Genomic DNA, 18662 nt, shown 5'->3' with positions numbered 1-18662 from the left:
AGTGACTGCTGCTTTTCCTTGCCTTTTGAGTAGGCACGGAGCTTACCAAAAAAGAAGAGAGCATGCCTCCCCTTTTTGCTAAGCCCTGTGCGTGCCCTTGCCTTATGAGAAGTCACAGAGCTTAGCAAAAAGGAAAGTAGAAATGCCTCCCCTTCCCTTTTGCTAAGCCCTGTGCCTTCTCAAAAGGCAGTGATAAAGAGCTGCCTTCCGTGTATAAAACGAACCTCAATTTTTCCCCAAGTTATTTAAGGAAAAAGTGTCATTTTATACACAGAAAAATATGGTACCTTACCTTACCTACTCTTTGGACCTCCCTGGCTTCATTCGGACCGTTGACTATTCTTCTGTGCAGTGAGTCTTTGCCTAAAAAATTAAAAAAGGCTGTTACTTGTGTTAACTGGTTGCAGAGTTTATAGCCTCACTGGGCCTCCTCAAGAGGTGCGAGATCTGTTCTAATAAGATCCCCCTCTCTGACGGACACTTCCGTAGGGTTGCCAGATGTCTAGCAAAAGGAGGACATGTCCTCCTTTTTAGCCTAATGTCTGGCAGGCAAAGCTAAACACTTTTAAAATGTCCGGCTTTTGGGCGTGTCGCGCTCGCCGGGGGGCAGCGTGTCTTAGAGTGCATGGTGCGGGCAGGCGGGCGAGTGAGCAGGAGCTGCGCATCTCCCTGACCGACTGGGGCCGCTTCTCTCTGGCAAGCGAGAGACTTTTCGGCGATACGCAGCCAGGCGCTTTCCTTCCCACCACCTCCACTCTTTCCTTTGGGAGAAGTCCCTCTCTCCAACTCAGGGAGCTTCCATGGATCCCCTGTAAGCTGATCAACAGCCCTCGGTTGCAGGATCTCCACTGGCTTCTAAGGCCCAAAAGGGCACTAAGATGGCAGTCAAGTCCTAAACTTCCTCCTCGTGCTTGAGGTCGACCTCCATGGTATCGACACTGAAGCCTCCCTCGGTATCAATCCCAAAGAAGAAGAAGAGGGCTCCAAAGTCTGCTCATGCGGCTGATACGTCGGCACCGATGCCAGAGACATCCCTGCTACATTAGGTATGCCTGAGCCTGCCGTTGGGGAACAAGGACGTGCTGCAACTGGTGGTGGAGGCCCCACCATCGCGTGTGTCAGGGACTATCCTGACTGGGGTAGCACCTCATTGGAGGTGGCACATTTGGCGCAGGCTAGCCTGTGATCCTCTCGGGGCTCGATGGTGCAGCAGGCCTCCATCTCGCCACCGGAATTGATACAAGTGGAGACTCCGTGAAAGAGGACTCACAAGGCTAAGCACTTGGAGCTGCCCGTTGAGGTTGAGCCTTACAGGCAGCCACTGATACCAGCATGAGAGTTTGCACGCTATGCGAGGTGGCATTATTACGACCTTCCTCCATACGTGGAGTTGGAGAATTTTGAACCCGACCCGCGGTTCTACTCAAGGGCTTACAGATACGACCCATACCATTGATATGTCATTACCGGCCCTATTTGCCTTCACTCTCTCCTTCTCCCCCTTGACACCAACAATTTGACGATCATCTGACTGGCACTGAAGGTGGTTTCTATCCTCCGCCTCCGCCTTGGCCCCACAAGAGTCGCCTGCCTTTAGACCTTGCTTCTGCTGCGGATGCTAAATGGCTGTTTCGACCAGTGTTGGACCCAGAGGGTGGACAAATAGGCCTGGAGCATCCCATGCTCCCCTACACGTTCAGCTGCTAGGCCACATGCAGGCAGTCTGCAGACCTGGGCCAATGCTGGTACCAATCATTTACCATTTGGTGTGGGGCACTACTCTTCTTCGATTGAACAGGAAGCCTTGGACTCTGACTCTTTGGAATTGGCTGACGAAGAGGAATCACCTCCTAATATTCCCACGACAGTGTCTGAAGAATCATTCTCCTTCAGTGTCTGAGAATGATTCTTCCTATTCTCAGTTAATCCTTTGCATTGCAAGGGTGTTGAAATTCAACATCAAGCAGTCTACTGCAAGAAAAGTAGACAAGGTGTTTGAGGACATAACCCATGATCAGTCCCCCGCCTCTCAGGCTTTATACCATCTTTATCAGAGCTTATGAGGGAGTCCTGGGTGAAACTGACCTCCTCCTATCAAATCCCTAGGAGGTTGGAAAACCTCTGTAAGACTTATGGGGAGAACTTCTTCATGGTAGATGCCACTCAGAATAAAGCTAGGCATCGCTCAACACCTACACCTAATAACAAGGAAGGACACAAGTTGGATGTTATTGGCTGAAGAACATATTATTTGGCCTCCTTCGTCTTGAGAGTTGCCAACTATTGTTTCGCCATGGGGGCCTACCATCGCCACCTATAGAACTTGGCGCACCTGAGGATGTCCAGGCCCAAGGTCTATCATGGTATCAAGAAGCCATGAAGTTTGCTCGCCAAGAGCATATCGCAGCTCGACATACTCTAGATGCGGCATCAAAACAACTGGCCACGGATGTTTCCCTCTGCCACCATGCCTGGCTCTACACAGCAGGAGCTTCTGATGACATGAGGGCAAGGACTGAGGACCTGCCGTTTGATGGCATTGGCCAGTTTGATTAAAAACTGATGAAATTCTTGATGAAATTCTTGACAACCTGCTGAAGCTCAGGAAAATGGCCAGATCCTACTGTAACCAACAGTCCCACCCCAGGGACACCTGGCACCAGCCTTACCCATCAAAAAATTTCCAGGATCGTCAGAGGCCTCAAACCTCAGGATTTTCATCTCATTTTCTAGGCAAGTCGGCAGGCGGTGCCCTCGCCAGCAGGCGCACCGCTCAGACCAGAAAGCCAGGCAACCTCTTTGACACTTATATTTTGCCAGCAGTTGACCCCTCAATTCGTCTTGCCCCCTTCTTTCACTCATGGCGCACAATCACATCGGACTCCTGGGTTCTTTCCATTGTAGCCAGGGGCTATGCCATTAAATTTGATTTCCCCCCTATCACGGGCCACATTAAGTTTACCACCCCCTCTCCTCATTTGGAAGATGAAATATGGGCCCTGCTCCAGAAGGATGCCATTGTCCGTTTTCACCATCCTGATGTGTCATTGGGATTTTATTCTGGATATTTTACCATCCCAAACAAGGACAGGGGGCTCTGCCCCATACTCGACCTCTGCGGCTTGAACTGGTATATTACTCCTTGGCAGTTTTGTATGGTCTTTTCTGGAGGCCACCATTCACATGCTTCAGCAGGGTGACTGGTTCACAGTTATAGATTTGAAGGGCCCAAGTTTTCATAGTAGCATTAGATTGCATCACTGGCGTTTTCTCAGGTTTTCAGTTGGAGGAGTAACATACAAGTGCAAAGCCCTTCCCTTTGGGTTGTCTACTGCCGCTCAGGTTTTCACCAAGTGTATGGCCCCCTGTGGTAGCACATTTACATCTCCAAGGGGTCACGGTGTTTCCTTATTTGGATGACCGGCTGTTGGTAGCGCAGTCTGAGTCCCAGGCAAAGAGACACACAGCACTAACTCTATCTCTGCTATCAACCCTAGGCCTGAAGGTCAATTTGGAAAAGTCAACATTGCATCCTACTCAGCAAGTGGCTTATATTGGCGCAGTCCTGAATGCCTCATCAGGCCTCTCTGCCTCTGGACAGGATTTCAAAGGTCAAGTCCATGTTGTGCTTTTTCCACCCGGGAGCAGGGGGTACCAGCCTTCCAAGTTCAGCAGCTCCTTGGCCTCAGAGCATCCACCACTGCTGTGGTGCAGCATGCCCACTTGAAAATTAGGTCAAGCATGGTACCTTACACTATTCTCTGTTGTGCTAGATCCTCTGACCAAGTGTCTACAGGTCACGCCCGAACTGGTCACTCAATTGACTTGGTGGGACTATCCCTCAAATCTGGTGTTAGGAAGACCCTTTGGCCAGCTGTCCCCGTCTGTTCAAATAACTACAGACGCCAGCCTGGCAAGCTAGGGTGCACACATGGGCTCTCACATGATCCATGCCCGCTGGTCTTCAAGGGAAGTGCGTCTTCACCTCAACCATCTAGAACTCCTGGCAATAACCAAGGCGTTTCGACCGTTCGAGAGTCTCCTGGTCGGTCAGGTGGTCCGAGTTGCAACAGACAACACTATGGCAGTATCTTATATCAACAAGCAGGGGGGCACCCACTCGCTCCAGCTGCTCTACCTTGCTGTCGACCTCTGGGAGTGGTGCTTCGTCTGTCACATCTACCTGGTGGCAGTTCATGTGGCAGCCAAGGGGAATGCTTTAACAGATCACCTCAGCAGGCAACAGTCCTGTTCCCACAAGTGGACCCTAGGCAGCACCATCTTTCAACAACTCTGCCATCGATGGAGCACTCCGAAGCTGGATGTCTTTGCATCTCAGGACAACGGGAAGTGCAGAAGTTACTGCTCCAGGGCTGGGGTAGGCCACCTCTCCTTGGGGGATGCCTTTATGATAATGTGGGCCTCAGACTTGCTTTACATGTTTCCTCCCATTCTGCTTCTACAAAAAACCATTATAAAAATACGGCAAGACGACACAAATGCCATCCTCATAGCCCCCCCGTTGGTCTCGCCAGCTGTGGTTCTCACTGCTACATGACAGGGCATCAGATTACATCTGGCTGGAGTCCGTTCCCCACCTGTTGACCCAGAACCAGGGCAAGATATTCCATCCGGATCTGGATTCTCTCCACCTGACAGCGTGGTGGCTTCCCCATTGATAACAGAGGTTCTCACTTTTACGTGTAAGCACTCCACTTCCTTGACTGATGCCTATAAGTGGAAATCTTTCTGTAAGTTTACGGCGTCCCATCACTTACCTGTCAGCCCAATGACCCTCAGCACAGTCCTTCAGTTTCTGCCTCTCCCACTCAACTTTAAAGGTGTATATGGCTGCTATAGTGGCCCATCAACCCCCTTCTCATGCAGCTACGATCTTTCGGCACCTCACCTTGAAACAATTTTTGCAAGGGCTAAGGCACATGCGACTGGCCTACAGGCCCCTCTTGCCACAGCAGTTGCTCCAGCTTGTCCTGAATCAGCTTATGAAGCCACCATTTGAACCCTTGGCTTCAGCATCAGACCACCTTTTTACATTGAAGACCGTGTTTCTTCTCACAATCACCTCGGCTCGAAGAGCAGGGGAGGTGGCTGCCTTAAGGGTGGACCCTCCCTTCCTCCAGTTTCACCCTCACAAGGTGACTCTGTATCCAGATCTCTCCTTCCTTCCCAAGGTGTCATCTTACTTTCATTTAAGTGAGCCAATTGTGCTGCCCACCTTTTCCCCAGCACCGATCTTGCCACAAGAGAGAGCATTACATTTGTTGAATGTTAAGCAGGCCCTCTCTTATTATGTTCATCACACTGCCATGTTCCACACTTCAAAGAGGCTCCTTGTTGCCTTCCAGGACCCTTCTAAGGGTGTGCCGGTCACCTCTCAGACCATCTCCAGATGGATTGTTTCGGCTATACGCCTTGCGTACCAATTGGCTCAGGTATCACTCCCTGACACGGTTAAGGCCCACTCAGTGAGGGCTATGGCCTCTTCAATGGCATTTCTCAGAGGGGTGGACCTCACGGACATCTGCAGAGCTGCCACATGGGCCACGCCATCTACCTTCACATGTCACTATTGGCTGGATGTCCAGGCCAAGGCTGAGGCGGCTATGGGCTGTGCTGTCCTAGCTTCAGTGCTCCTGTGATGTCCCTCCTCCGGGTAAGTGAGCTTGCTAGTCACCCATTACTGTGCATTCACAGAGACCACGAAGAAGAAAAAGAGGCTACTTACCTATAACTCTGGTATCTGTGAATAACCACTCCCCGCCCTTCCTCTCCGCTGTCCATCACGTGAGCCTTTTGCGTGCTGTGCAGCGGTGGATGGTTCTACAGAACTGAGGCACCTGGTGCCAGAGGTGGGGTTAAAGGCAGCATGTGGGAGGCCCCGGCACCATGTGCTCAAGCTCTGGAAAGTTCTGAGGCTGCTCTGCACAGGCACAGATTAACCCATTAGTGTGAATTCACAGAGGATCACTCGAAGAACCAGAGTTACAGGTAAGTAACCTCTTTTTCCCAACCTTGGGTCCCCAGACATTCTTGGCCTGCAACTCCCAGCCTTCACCAGTAGCTGTGCTGACCAGGATTTCTAGGAATTGCAATCATCTGGGAACCACTGTCCTAGACGCATATTCAATGCACTAGCGAAAAGTGGACTTCTCACATGGAAAACATAGAGGGGAGGAATGAAAAAGGGGCATGTAACCCTTCCATTAAGCCCTGGCACCAATTGGAAGAGGGAAGAAGATGGACAGCCAGGTATAAAAACCACCACACACAACAAAATCATTTTTTAAATTCTTCTTCAGCGCTACCTGCCCTGACAGTTGTCTTGCCACCTGTACCCAGGGAAGTGTAACTATTCCTTGAGACTTCAGCCTGTGTCCTGAGACATGGCAACCTCAGCTTATTCAGCTACTGAGTGCTGCAGGGATGAGCATGTAGGAGAGAGATAACAGCAAAGGCCACAGGCTTTTATTGCTCGCTCACACAAAAAATACCAGGTAGCTTGCAATCTAACAGTGTTTCATGCTGAACAGGAACAAGGATTGTGCTCCAGCTTCCCAGTTAGAAAGAGCCGTACAACTCCTGTGTCAAGTAGTCGTTTTCCAGGGACTGAGGGACTTCTGGTTCTCCTGAACTTGATGGCTCTTCTAATCCTGGAGGTGGAAAAGCAAAGCAAAGAACATATGAAATACAACTGTTTCCATTGATTTGAACTGTGGTAAGAGAAATGACAGCTAGATGGAAGATCATCCTAGGTCCATGATACATCAATTGGGTCATGCTCAGAGAAGTGAATTGTAAGATTCATTTTCAGCAGCTGAGATAAGTGTACAGCCTTCATGTGGTTTTCTCTATATGCCATTCATTTGATGAAATAGGCTGAAGCCTACAAAAGCTTATGCCATATACAATGTCTTACTCTTTAAGGAATACAAGATTCTTTATAAGTTTTCATGCAATAAAGTACTTTGCATGGCACAAAATTACCAGGAAGATAAGCCCAAATCTTATTGGCTATTCAAGCTGCTGTAAATTTTATGACATAAATCGCAGTGGTGAATTGCTGCTAGTTAATGCGTCACCACTTGCATTCCTTGTTGGGTGCCAAGTCCAGCTATTGGTGCACGACAAAGAATACAAGTGGCAATTTGCCACTCTTTTTTATAACTCTGTACTTAGGCCAGCATAAACAACCAATAGGGCTCTGTAGCGATCACCCTGCTTTGGCTCAGGTAGAAGATTATTGGCATGTAACAATGAGAGCTGTTGGGAGGCAGAACCAGAGAAACTAGAAGGGAGGGGTGAGTCAGAGTCTAGAGAGTTCAGTCAGAGACAGAGTTGGGAGAAAGGAGTTTGAGGTTGGAGGCAGAGAGGTTAAAGTAAAATGCTGAAGCTTTGTGTAACTTTAAGAACGTGCTTAAGAACTATTCCTAAAACAACTTGTAATCAGTAAACCTGTTTCTGTTTAAAAGTTCAGTACTGAACGGACCTCAGTCTTTCATAGGAAATATAGGTTGATAAAGAGATCAACTGGTGGCAGCGTGTTAAAGGGTGTGTTGGGATACTTGTGTGAGCTCTGTGTTTGGTGAAACAAACAGGGGCCGCGGGGTAAACACCACAGGCTCTAGACATTTTTGTTTGTTTGTTTTTCCAGAAAATTGCTGGAACTGCTGGAGAGCTCAGTGGTTTAGGCATCTGGCTGTGGAGCTAAAGGTTGTGAGTTTGATTCCTCACTATGCCTCTTTGACAAGAGCTGGACTTGATGATGCAGAAGATCCCTTCCAGCTCTGCAGTTCTAAGATGATGATGATGAGTAGTAGTAGTAGTAGTAGTAGTAGTAGTAGTAGTAGTAGTAGTAGTAGTAGTAGTAGTAGTAGTAGTAGTAGTAGTAGTAGTATATAAAATTATTCAATCAGGGTAGCTAGATGTAAAGAAGGATGGGAGATATATACCTATTTAAGAATTGAAAGGATTTCAGGAGGTGCAGCTTGGGTAACAAACTGTACCAGCTGAAATTCCTATGCACAATAGCGAACAGCATAGGATCCTTGTCCTCTTACATCTAGCTACTCTGCTTGAGAGAACTGCTTAGCTTCTGGTTGTCTTTTTCAGGTAATACGTACCTATGGAAAGGATCTCAGAGTGCAGTCAGCTGGAAGGGCACTTGCCTGACGGCACCAGAAATTGTAGCTTTAATGGGAACAACCTCCCTTAAAACGACCCTTCTGTCTGCCAGGGAAGCAATCACTCCAGCCTAACCTCCAAAGGAGAAGCCCCACAGCTGGACACAGAGCAGGGTCAGCCCGGAGTGCAGCCCCCTGTATATTGTGTCATTGCTGGGAAATACAGTGGTGCCCCGCATAGTGACGATAATCCGTTCAGAAAAAATCATCGCTATATGCGTTCCTATGGGCAAAACGCTCACCGTTATGTGGAAATCCTCCATGCGGCTGCCATTTTCGCTGCCTGGTAAGCGAGGAAAGGGCGCGAAAACACAGCGGGCGGCCATTTTCTTTACCCAGCGGCCATTTTGGAACCGCTGATCAGCTGTTAAAAAAACATCGCTATGCGGAAATTGGTAAGCGAAACGCTTACCGATCATCGCAAAACAATGTTTTACCATTAGAAACATCGCAATGCGATCACTTTTGCGATCGCAAAAAACACATCGCTATGCGGATTCGTCATTAAACTAATCGCTCGTTATGCGGGGCACCACTGTAATTCTTACCAGGTCACACCACAAGTGGTCCAAATTGCAATCTGTTTCCCATGGATCACACATTTAGTCCAACTGGCTTCCTGGATCACATTCTGGAATTCTTTGTCAAATTTGACAAATTCTTAATTTATTTTCCGCTTCTTCCTATGACTCTTTTACCCAGATGTGCTGTAAATTAGGTTAAGGTCAGGCTTAGAAGAAACGATCATGAACTCAACCGTGGACCTTCGGCAAAAAGGCGGAAAGAAACGGCTGTTTCCGAATTCCTGCAGAGCTCATACTTCTTGCTGTAACTTCAATGGCAAGGTTTGCTTTTGTTAATTTTAATTCTTTTTCCCAATAGATATTTTAAATGATAAATGTAACCTTTACATTTCTTTCTTCTCTGCTGCTCCTCCCAGACTTTAGTTCTCCCTTCCCATGGGAGGCCAGGCTGGCCCCGTTCTTTGCTCTCCTTCCATGAACAAGCAAAGATCTTTCTCTTCCAGCAGGCTTTCCTTCACATGACTGTTTTTCAATATTGCTTTTTTTAAAAAAATAAGTTTTAGTATAATATTTGTTTAGTTCTTTAATGTAAAAATTTATTATTTAATAATAAATATTTTAACTTTGTTTCTTTTGATACTGTAAGCTGCCTTGGATCCTTTAGGAGAAAAATAGCATCTAAATATTTTAAACAAATAATAACTTTTTATCTAAGCAAATCAGTGCTCTGATCTGCTAGGATTCTAAGAGCCAAACTATACCTCACAGGAGACATAATAGCTGTCATCAGCTCCTCAGATTTCATTTTATAATGTTTGTGGAAGACTCCGAATGTGGACCAGCAGGAACTGAGAGAGAGGGATGTTCAACTTTTTCATTCCATGGCAGGAGTGGGGGGTGGAGAGACAGCAAAACATGTAATTTTATCCTGTTCAGTTCATATTGCCTCATGATATATTGTCCTTTCAAGGTACAAAAAAAGAGCACAATAAACTCTGGGAGAATTAGAGATGGGGAGTTGGCTGCATTATTATTTGACAAACAGAACCTTAAAACCCCTAGCATCTAGGAAGTGTTCCTGCTACTCAGCAATCCAGGAAGTGATGGAAGAGCAATGGGTTTGTAGTATGTTTTCAGGTGGAGACAGACTAAAGCTGGTGTGACGATACACTCAGCTGGCACTGGGTAGCTTGTGACGCCTCCCCTCCAATATTGTGGGACTGCAACTCCCATACTAGGTAGGGAAGATGTGAGTGACAGTGCAACGATATCTGGAGGGCCACAAGCCGCTTATCCTTGCTTTATCTGATCCAACCACCCCACGATCCTTGAACTTGTATGGCAAGAAGAAGGGAAGAAGTGTTCTGAAGAGAGACACAAAATATCCCCACTTTCCTGAAAAGCTCAGTGTTTCCCCGCAGAGTTTGATTCCGGGGCTACTTACCCATTGAGAAAACAGCATCTCCGGCTGGGGCTGCTCCAGCCAGTTCTAGCTGCTGAGTGCATGGCTGTTCAGGTTCTACAGTTGGGACAGAAGGCTCCTCTGGGAGATCCAGGATGGTCTCAGCTTTCTCCTCCACACTGGTCACCGGTGGCGCTTCAGGCGGCTTCTCCTCCACTGTCTCTGGCTGCGGTTCCAGCTGCAACTCCAGCTGTGGTTCCAGCTGCAGTTCTGGCTGAGGCTCCGGCAGAGACTCCTGCACCTGGCGCTGTCCTCGGCCTCTCCCGGCTCCTCTTCCCCTTCGTGATTGTCTACCTCTTTTCTGATACCTGTCATACAGTACACAAGAACTGAGGTTAAGTAGTGGGAGCCAGTGCATGATTCCTTATTGTTTGAACTTTGCACCGAATATAAGCAAGACTATGTGTGTCCCCCAAACTGGACAAGACATATTACAGTAATCTGTTACTGAAGAAGCGGTTAGTATTGAAGAAGAGGTCCCCTTGAGTCTCACAGCCAAGGGGCCTGTAGGCTGCTTTATTCTGCTGCTTTACATAAAACAGCAGATTCTTAGCAGTTGAAAATTAATGTTGTTAAACAATTGATAAAGGACAGCCTGAAATAGGACCATCTGACCTAAAAATATGGCTCGACAATGTCTCACAAAAGCAAGTTTCTAGTCATCTTGAAAATACATACTGTACTTAATAATACATACAGCCAATGCTTACTGAAATCTCAGAAGTCAAAGGGGCAACTACTACAATTTCTAGTAGTTAGACTTCTTCTGGCTATCAGAAGCAATGCTACTTATGCAAAATAAATAATTTTAAATAAAATTTTAGTTGCACTAATTATACAGCACATGGCAGATTGACTGATTTATTTGGCACAGAATTGGATGCCTTCATTACAGAATGTCAGATTATTTGTTGTTGAATACAAACTGCAGTAAATATCTCTGGAGGCAAAAATGTTGACACTGAGGTTGTCCTATGTTGGGAACATGATGAGAAAGCACGATTCTCTGGAAAAAACAATAATGCTGAGAAAGGTTGAAGGAATCAGGAAAAGAGGAAGAGTAAATATGAGAAAGATTTGGATATCCCGGACAACCCAGACAATGTAGTTGCTGACCTTGAGCCAGACATCCTGGAGAGTGAAGTCAAGTGGGCCTTAGAAAGCCTGGCTAACAACAAGGCCAGTGGAGGTGATGGCATCCCAGTTGAACTATTTAAAATCTTGAAAGATGATGCTGTTAAGGTGCTACATTCAATATGCCAGCAAGTTTGGAAAACCCAACAGTGGCCAGAGGATTGGAAAAGATCAGTCTACATCCCAATCCCAAAGAAAGGCAGTGCCAAAGAATGCTCCAACTACCGAACAATTGCACTCATTTCGCACGCTAGCAAGGGTATGCTCAAAATCCTGCAAGGTAGGCTTCAGCAGTATGTGGACCGAGAACTCCCAGAAGTACAAGCTGGATTCCGAAGAGGCAGAGGAACTCGAGACCAAATTGCTAACTTGCGCTGGATTATGGAGAAAGCCAGAGAGTTCCAGAAAAATATCTACTTCTGCTTCATTGACTATGCGAAAGCCTTTGACTGTGTGGACCACAACAAACTATGGCAAGTTCTTAAAGAAATGGGAGTGCCTGACCACTTTATCTGTCTCCTGAGAAACCTATATGTGGGACAGGAAGCAACAGTTAGAACTGGTCATGGAACAACTGAGTGGTTCAAAATTGGGAAAGGAGTACGGCAAGGCTGTATATTGTCCCCCAGCTTATTTAACTTATATGCAGAATACATCATGCGGAAGGCTGGACTGGAAGAAACCCAAGCCGGAATTAAGATTGCCGGAAGAAATATCAACAACCTCCGATATGCAGATGATACCACTCTGATGGCAGAAAGTGAGGAGGAATTAAAGAACCTTGTAATGAGAGTGAAAGAGGAGAGTGCAAAAAACGGTCTGAAACTCAACATCAAAAAAACTAAGATCATGGCCACTGGTCCCATCACCTCCTGGGAAATAGAAGGGGAAGATATGGAGGCAGTGTCAAATTTTATCTTCCTGGGCTCCATGATCACTGCAGATGGAGACAGCAGCCCTGAAATTAAAAGACGCCTTCTTCTTGGGAGGAAAGCGATGACAAATCTTGACAGCATCTTGAAAAGCAGAGACATCACCTTGCCAACAAAAGTCCGAATAGTCAAAGCTATGGTTTTTCCTGTCGTGATGTATGGAAGTGAGAGCTGGACCATAAAGAAAGCAGACCGCCGAAGAATTGATGCCTTTGAATTGTGGTGCTGGAGGAGGCTCTTGAGAATCCCCTGGACTGCAAAGAGAACAAACCTATCAATTCTAAAGGAAATCAACCCTGAGTGCTCACTGGAAGGACAGATCCTGAAGCTGAGGCTCCAGTACTTTGGCCATCTCATGAGAAGAAAAGAGTCCTTGGAAAAAACCTTGATGTTAGGAAGGTGTGATGGCAAGAGGAGAAGGGGACGACCGAGGATGAGATGGCTGGACAGTGTCTGCGAAGCAACCAACATGAACCTGACACAACTCCGGGAGGCAGTAGAAGACAGGAGGGCCTGGCGTGCTCTGGTCCATGGGGTCACGAAGAGTCGGACACGACTAAACGACTAAACACAAATATGAGACAGACTGATTCCTTACAAGAAGCCACAGACTTGAGTTTGGAAGAGCTGAGCAGGACATTTTGGAGTTATCTCATTCATAGGGTCACCATAAATTGGAGGCAATTTGATGGTACACAACAACAACAATAACAACAACAGATAGATATTTGCCCCACCTAATCCCAGGCGTTTACTAGATAAATCCCAGCCCTTTGTCTGAAATCCACTGGGTGCAACTTTGCCTCATAAATCATGATTATGTAATCATCCAGTGATATTAATCTTTGCTTTAATTAAATTAAAAATGTTCCAACCCCCCCCCCTTTCCATTTCCAAGGCTCCCTAGGGATCCATTTGTACTGGGAAAGCCTTTGGAAGCCTTAGGATTGAAAGAAATCGCTGCTGGCTGTCCTGTCACCAGATCAAGACTCCCAGGGGCAATCCACTTTTAAAGGCTTATCCTCTCTCTCCTGAGGGTCCCAAAGGCTTCGCCAGGGGCAAAAGGGGTCCTTTAGGTGTCTTGAAACCTGAGGGAATGTGCGGAATAACATGTGTTAAATTAAATTAAAGATTAGTGGTTTTGGGTGATGACATAATGACCATATACGAAGTATAGTTGTGCTAGCTGGATTTCAGCCTGTGTGGCAGAAGGACACTAAATACAAAGGAAAGCGCGGACAGGTAACAAAACAAGAGAGAAAGATAAGAGAAATAGGAATCCAGTGCCAATTACTCAAGGCAGCAGTGGCTGGTGATTTCATTTTCAGACACACACCGTGATCTACTCTGGATTTTAATCTGCATTTTACAGGAATTATCGAAGGTGCTGGACCTTATTTAGGGGGGAAAGGGTGCCACCCCATCAGCAGACTCTTCTTCATGCGCCCAGTTGTTCAATGGTTTACAAAATCAGGTCCGTGAAAGACAGTATATGGGGCAGGGTAGGTAGGTAGGATCCACTAAGCAATACCCTTCCGCAGGCAGGTTTAGTCCAATTGCTTCTGGGCAAATCTTTCCAACCTCTGAACAGAAATCTGAGGAATAACTGTACCTGTCCATTTTAATATATCCCTGCCTGTAACTTTCAGATCTTGTAAAAATTACACTGCAGTATCACTCGTTAAATTTAAAAGAGCAGTTTTTATACCATGCATGCCCATAAGGAATGTGTAAAACTGCTTTGTCTGTAAAATCAAAGGTCATTTTAACACCATCCTAATTTACCCCAGAACCCACTGGTGAGTGTCTTTTTCCTCTGTTTCTGCTTTTCTTTTCCTGAGAAGCTCTCGGTCTCTCAAACGGCGTGTGATGACAACTTCTGCGAAAGCAAATTAACAAAAAGTAGAGCAGAATGAGTACAGGAAAAGATTACTTCAAAATCTTAAGAGATGGTTGTAGGCTCAAGGCAACAAGCTCTCAAGTGTATTGTGTGGATTGAAAAAACAAGTCCCATTCATCTGATTACATGCACAGAACTGCTGAATAGCTTGGTGGTTCAGAGGGTAGAGGTTCGATTCCCCACTGTGCCCCTTTGAGAAAGTCTGGTCTCAATGATTCATAGAGTCTCTTCCAGTTCTGCAGTTCTAAGATTATTATTAATTATTATAGAGCTAATGTGCATGAAATGGCAGTAGGGTGATGCAGAAGTTGGAAATAACTATTTACAAATAACTATATTTCTAGTCAGTTTCTTATCCCAACAACCAGGATTTACTATAACACATTATTACTGTAACTCACTGACAGGTACATTCAAGCATAGATGAGCAGTTTGCACACCTACAGCTCAGTGGGTTCTCAGTTGCCGCTTTTAAAGTTATTTTTATAAGGAGAGGGATGCCAACCTCACCAAATGGTGGGGGAGAATTATCCACACAGTTCAAAGTGCAGGCTGCTCCACCTCCTCATAATTCTCTTACAAAATCTCAAGTGATAAGAGAGGTGAATAGGCATAGAGTGTATTTTATACCACAGTCCAGCGGTTTGTATTATTCAGATTGGAAATAAATGGAATAAAAAGATACAAAATTGACATGAGAAACAGTGACACTCAGAAACCAGTGGGACAAAATAGAAATAAGATACTCTGTCTCTGACCTCAGAATTAACACTGTTGTGCAAAAGAAACTGAATAACTACACCAAGAGGTTCAACACTCTTTCTCTTGGCTTAAATATAAGGACTTCTTATTTCATTATATACATTAGTCAGGTCATCCATGGAGCTTTGTATGTTTTACTGCCCTACTGCTGTATTTTATTTCACTTTGCTATAACCCCTTACCAGAACTGATGTATACATAAAACCACTGAGCTGTAGGTATGTTAACTGTTCATCTGTGCTTGAATCTACCTGTCACCCACCACTGAACTATGAATTACATTTAACAATCACAATGATTTAACAACCTCAAAATATTGTCCATGACTTGTGTGGTTTCTACCACCAAGCCACATTTGATTTATGGCAACCCTAATAGGGTTTTCAAGGCAAGTACGTACGATGTTTAAGCAGCATTTTTACCAATGCCACCCCACTTCCATCCCTGTGAGCTTCCATGCTGCAGCAGGGATTTTAACCTAGGTCTCCTCAATTCTAGTCTAAACCGCTATCCGTTAAAACTCACTGGCTATCAGGGACTCTTTAAGAGCCACCAACTGACTATCAGAGTGCTAGACCTCTTGCATTTTGATTTCCCCCCACCTCATTGTATAGATGTTTGTCCACTGACATCGGCAACCCACATAAGCTGATGCAGGTGCCCTGCCCTGCCCCAGGGCATCACCAAACCCAGCCAGGGGCAGGACAGAATCCTTGGAAGAACATCCACAGAATCTGTCGGAATACTACTACTCCGGCCCAGCTACCATCCTCCCTTCTACCCCTCCCATCCAAAGTATAGTACTGGGGGAGTTGCTGCCAGTGGCCAGTAAGTCAAAGCAGCCATGAGTCAAAAAAGTTTGGGAACCACTGGATTATGCCAAATAAAACTTGTTAAATTTATAGGATTCTTTGTTGTTGTTTTTCAGTAAAGTGGACTGAGAAGCTGTAGCTCACCTTAGCCATGAAGCCACCTTTTTTTTTAATGGCTGCATAGGAGATTTGAATTTAGATTCCCCACAATCTATTTTGACAGGCTAATCTAGGATCAGATAACCAGCTGCATTCCTGATGTTGCAGACAACTTATGTGTCTACCACTACTCTGTGTAGTGCACCTCACTGGCTTTTGATTGTGTTTGGTTTTCATGGGTTGTAAAACCACAGCAGGTTGTTTTTTTCATGGGTATGGTAGACATCTTTTCTTCAATCAGATTTAGATTAAGAACCCTGCCATGGAAGAACAAATCAAGTTACTAGAATTCTGCTTCAAACATGATCAAAGTTTTAAATTGTTCTTCATGTCTGTTCGGTTGAATACCATTTTCAGATTCTTCAACATGTTAAGGTTGATAAGCAGGGTATTTTATTAGAGTTCTTAACCGCTCTCATACACCTCACGTCTCCCTTTTGTTATTGAAACTCTCGCCTATAGCCATGATTGTTTTCCTAAAGTAAATCCATTTTCAATATCTGCACTGAAAAGGCAATATCTGCATCTGTAGCTACATATCGTCAATATTTGAAGTTGTGGCCAGATTTAAAAGAGGACAGTTGTGTCAAAAGAGAGAAGGGCAGCCAACGTAGCATGTTATGCAACTTGAAATTCCACCTTCGACCTAAAGGGATGGCTAGTTCATTTCTAGCATTCATATTGCTGCCAGTCATGCTGTCATTTAAAAGCACCAAACTTGTTTTCTATTCATACACATAGGTTTGTTCAATCTTTCCCTTATTCTAGATGGATAAAAATAAGGACATCCTTACATCCCTGCAAGCAACAACCCTAACCTGACAAGACCTATCCATGCCTGAGCACCCCAGCTTAGTTCTATTACCAAAATTACCAACATGCTGCTAAGAGACTCTTGTGTAGCACAAAGACTGACTATAATGGTCTATTAAAAGCAGGAGAAAGGAGCCAACTTACATAATGAAACTATTTGTTTTCATAGAACAGCTGTAAGTCAAATGTGCCCCGAAACTTTGACTGCCTAGTCAGGGAATTGTAGGAGGAAAAAATAAAAGGGCTAAACTCACACATCGACCTCATGTTTGTATGTGTGTATGCATGCAGCTGTGGATGGACACAAATTACAAAATAATCTTGGGTTCCTTCCTGTGTGTTTGCCCACTCAGGCAGCAAATAGCACCCATCTTTTCTTAAGTTTAGATGTGTAACACCTAATGGGTCAAGTTATAAATGCCTCTCCCACTTCCTAGCACTATTGTCCTTTCATGATACCTAAAATCGGCTGCTGCCTCACTCTGCCAAAGAGCTGGGCCGGTCCTGCCACTGAGAGGATTAAAACACCACTGTTTTTCAAGCAAACCCCCTCTAAAAATACCCCCCATCTCCTCCTATTTGCATTATTTCAACAAATATTATTGAAGAGCCTAGATCTCCTGAGCTTATCCCCTGAGTTCATGGCCCCTCCATATCAGAGATTTAGTTTTGGAGTGAAGAGAAATGTAATGTTTCTTGCAAAAGCAGAGCTTGGAGAAGATACTGTTTGGAATGACAGCTCAGAAGATCTGCCAGCCGACATGGGCATTCTGAAATATTTAATCCAAAGGGGTAAATTTTCCAAGCTCTGAGCTGAAGTAGTTTAAGGAGACCTTTTAATCTATGAAATTTATTACATTTGGATTCTACTTTTCCTCCAGAGAACTCAAGCCATTTCCTCACAACAGCCCTATGAGGTAAAATGACTGGCCCAAGGTCACACTGTGAGCTTTGAGGCTCAGTGGAGATTTGAACCTGGGTCTCCCAGTCTTTGTTTGGCCCTTTTTTTGAGAGCAGAGGATGTATATTTAAATGCTTTCTGATACATCTGATTATTTGTTTTTGTCTTCCCCCTTCTAAGAGAGAAGGGGCTGAAACCCAAAGAATCCTACTGTACACAACCACAACATGAAAAAGGCATATTTAATGTCCCTGTCGATGCCAAAACAGGAATTGAATTTTATCAAAGAAAAGTACCAGAAAAACGTCGGAATGCACGTAATGACAGCACAACTCTCTCCATTTAAAACATTTCCTTTCACAGCATAAATGTTATTACCTGGAACTGCATACTCCTCAGTGATGGCCGTTGGCTGCTGCAGGTGTCCTGAGTATGAATGGTCCTTTTCTAAGTTTGCCATTTGCAATAGTTTTATTTATATATTTAAAAGAAACTTTTTACCACGACACAACCATCTGTTACTCGTACTGCTTAGTGCAAAATAAGGGTTTCCACAAGAGACCCAAAAAGGAAGCAAGCTACCCGCCCAAGACATCTTATCTGCTGTGGACACTAGTATGTTAATAATATTTTTCCTTATCATGTTGCAAAGGTTTTTAAATTCATGCTTATAGCTTGGCATTTTCCTGCCAAAAAAGAACATGCTCCCCACCACCAACCTAACAAACACTGGTTTCCTAAAAAAACACGTAGTTTCACAAACGTTTTGAGTCTAGTTTCTTCTTCTAAATTTCAGGGAAGCTGCTGTGGAAAGTACTAATAAAAGTACTGTGACACCTTTGAGACAAACACATTTGCTTCAGTGTGAGCTATGTGTAGATTATAATCCACTTCTTGAAGCACATTAAATTATTTATTTATTTATTTATTTATTTATTTATTTATTTATTTATTTATTTATTTATTTATTTATTTATACCCTGCCTATCTGGTCACTGCGACCACTCTAGGCGGCTTACAACACAAAATACATAAAATCTGAAGAAGCGGGTTGTAACCTAC

At 44.9% G+C, this 18662-nt stretch overlaps 1 protein-coding gene across 2 annotated transcripts; it reads right to left on the bottom strand.

Annotated features, from left to right (window-relative positions):
* Window positions 1-6464: 6464 nt before the first annotated feature.
* Window positions 6465-18408, bottom strand: HEMGN (hemogen). 2 transcript variants are annotated; one of them, XM_072991902.2, is made up of 4 exons: window positions 17979-18408; window positions 14039-14132; window positions 10170-10495; window positions 6465-6671 (listed from the first exon to the last, which is right to left on the bottom strand). In XM_072991902.2, exons 1-4 carry the CDS (start codon window positions 18058-18060, stop codon window positions 6580-6582), a joined length of 594 nt encoding a protein of 197 aa, XP_072848003.2. In that variant the 5' UTR covers window positions 18061-18408; the 3' UTR covers window positions 6465-6579. The 2 variants fall into 2 exon arrangements, with proteins under 2 accessions (XP_072848003.2, XP_072848004.2); XM_072991903.2 differs by having other exon boundaries at window positions 14051-14132.
* Window positions 18409-18662: the final 254 nt, after the last annotated feature.

Source organism: Pogona vitticeps, chromosome 2 (genome assembly GCF_051106095.1).
Source record: "Pogona vitticeps strain Pit_001003342236 chromosome 2, PviZW2.1, whole genome shotgun sequence".
NCBI classification, from domain to species: Eukaryota; Metazoa; Chordata; class Lepidosauria; order Squamata; family Agamidae; genus Pogona; species Pogona vitticeps.
Note: the sequence above shows the minus strand (reverse complement) of the source record. Positions and strands in the feature narration are given on the sequence as shown.

Bases quoted from the DNA above. Each gene is read 5' to 3' on its own strand.
- HEMGN (XM_072991902.2), bottom strand. From the start codon at position 18,060: ATGGCAAACTTAGAAAAGGACCATTCATACTCAGGACACCTGCAGCAG. The intron at 10,496-14,038 runs GTAAATTAGGAT...ACTGTATGACAG, and splicing joins ACTCACCAGTGGGTTCTGGG to GTATCAGAAAAGAGGTAGAC. The intron at 6,672-10,169 runs GTAAGTAGCCCC...TTCCACCTCCAG, and splicing joins AGATGCTGTTTTCTCAATGG to GATTAGAAGAGCCATCAAGT.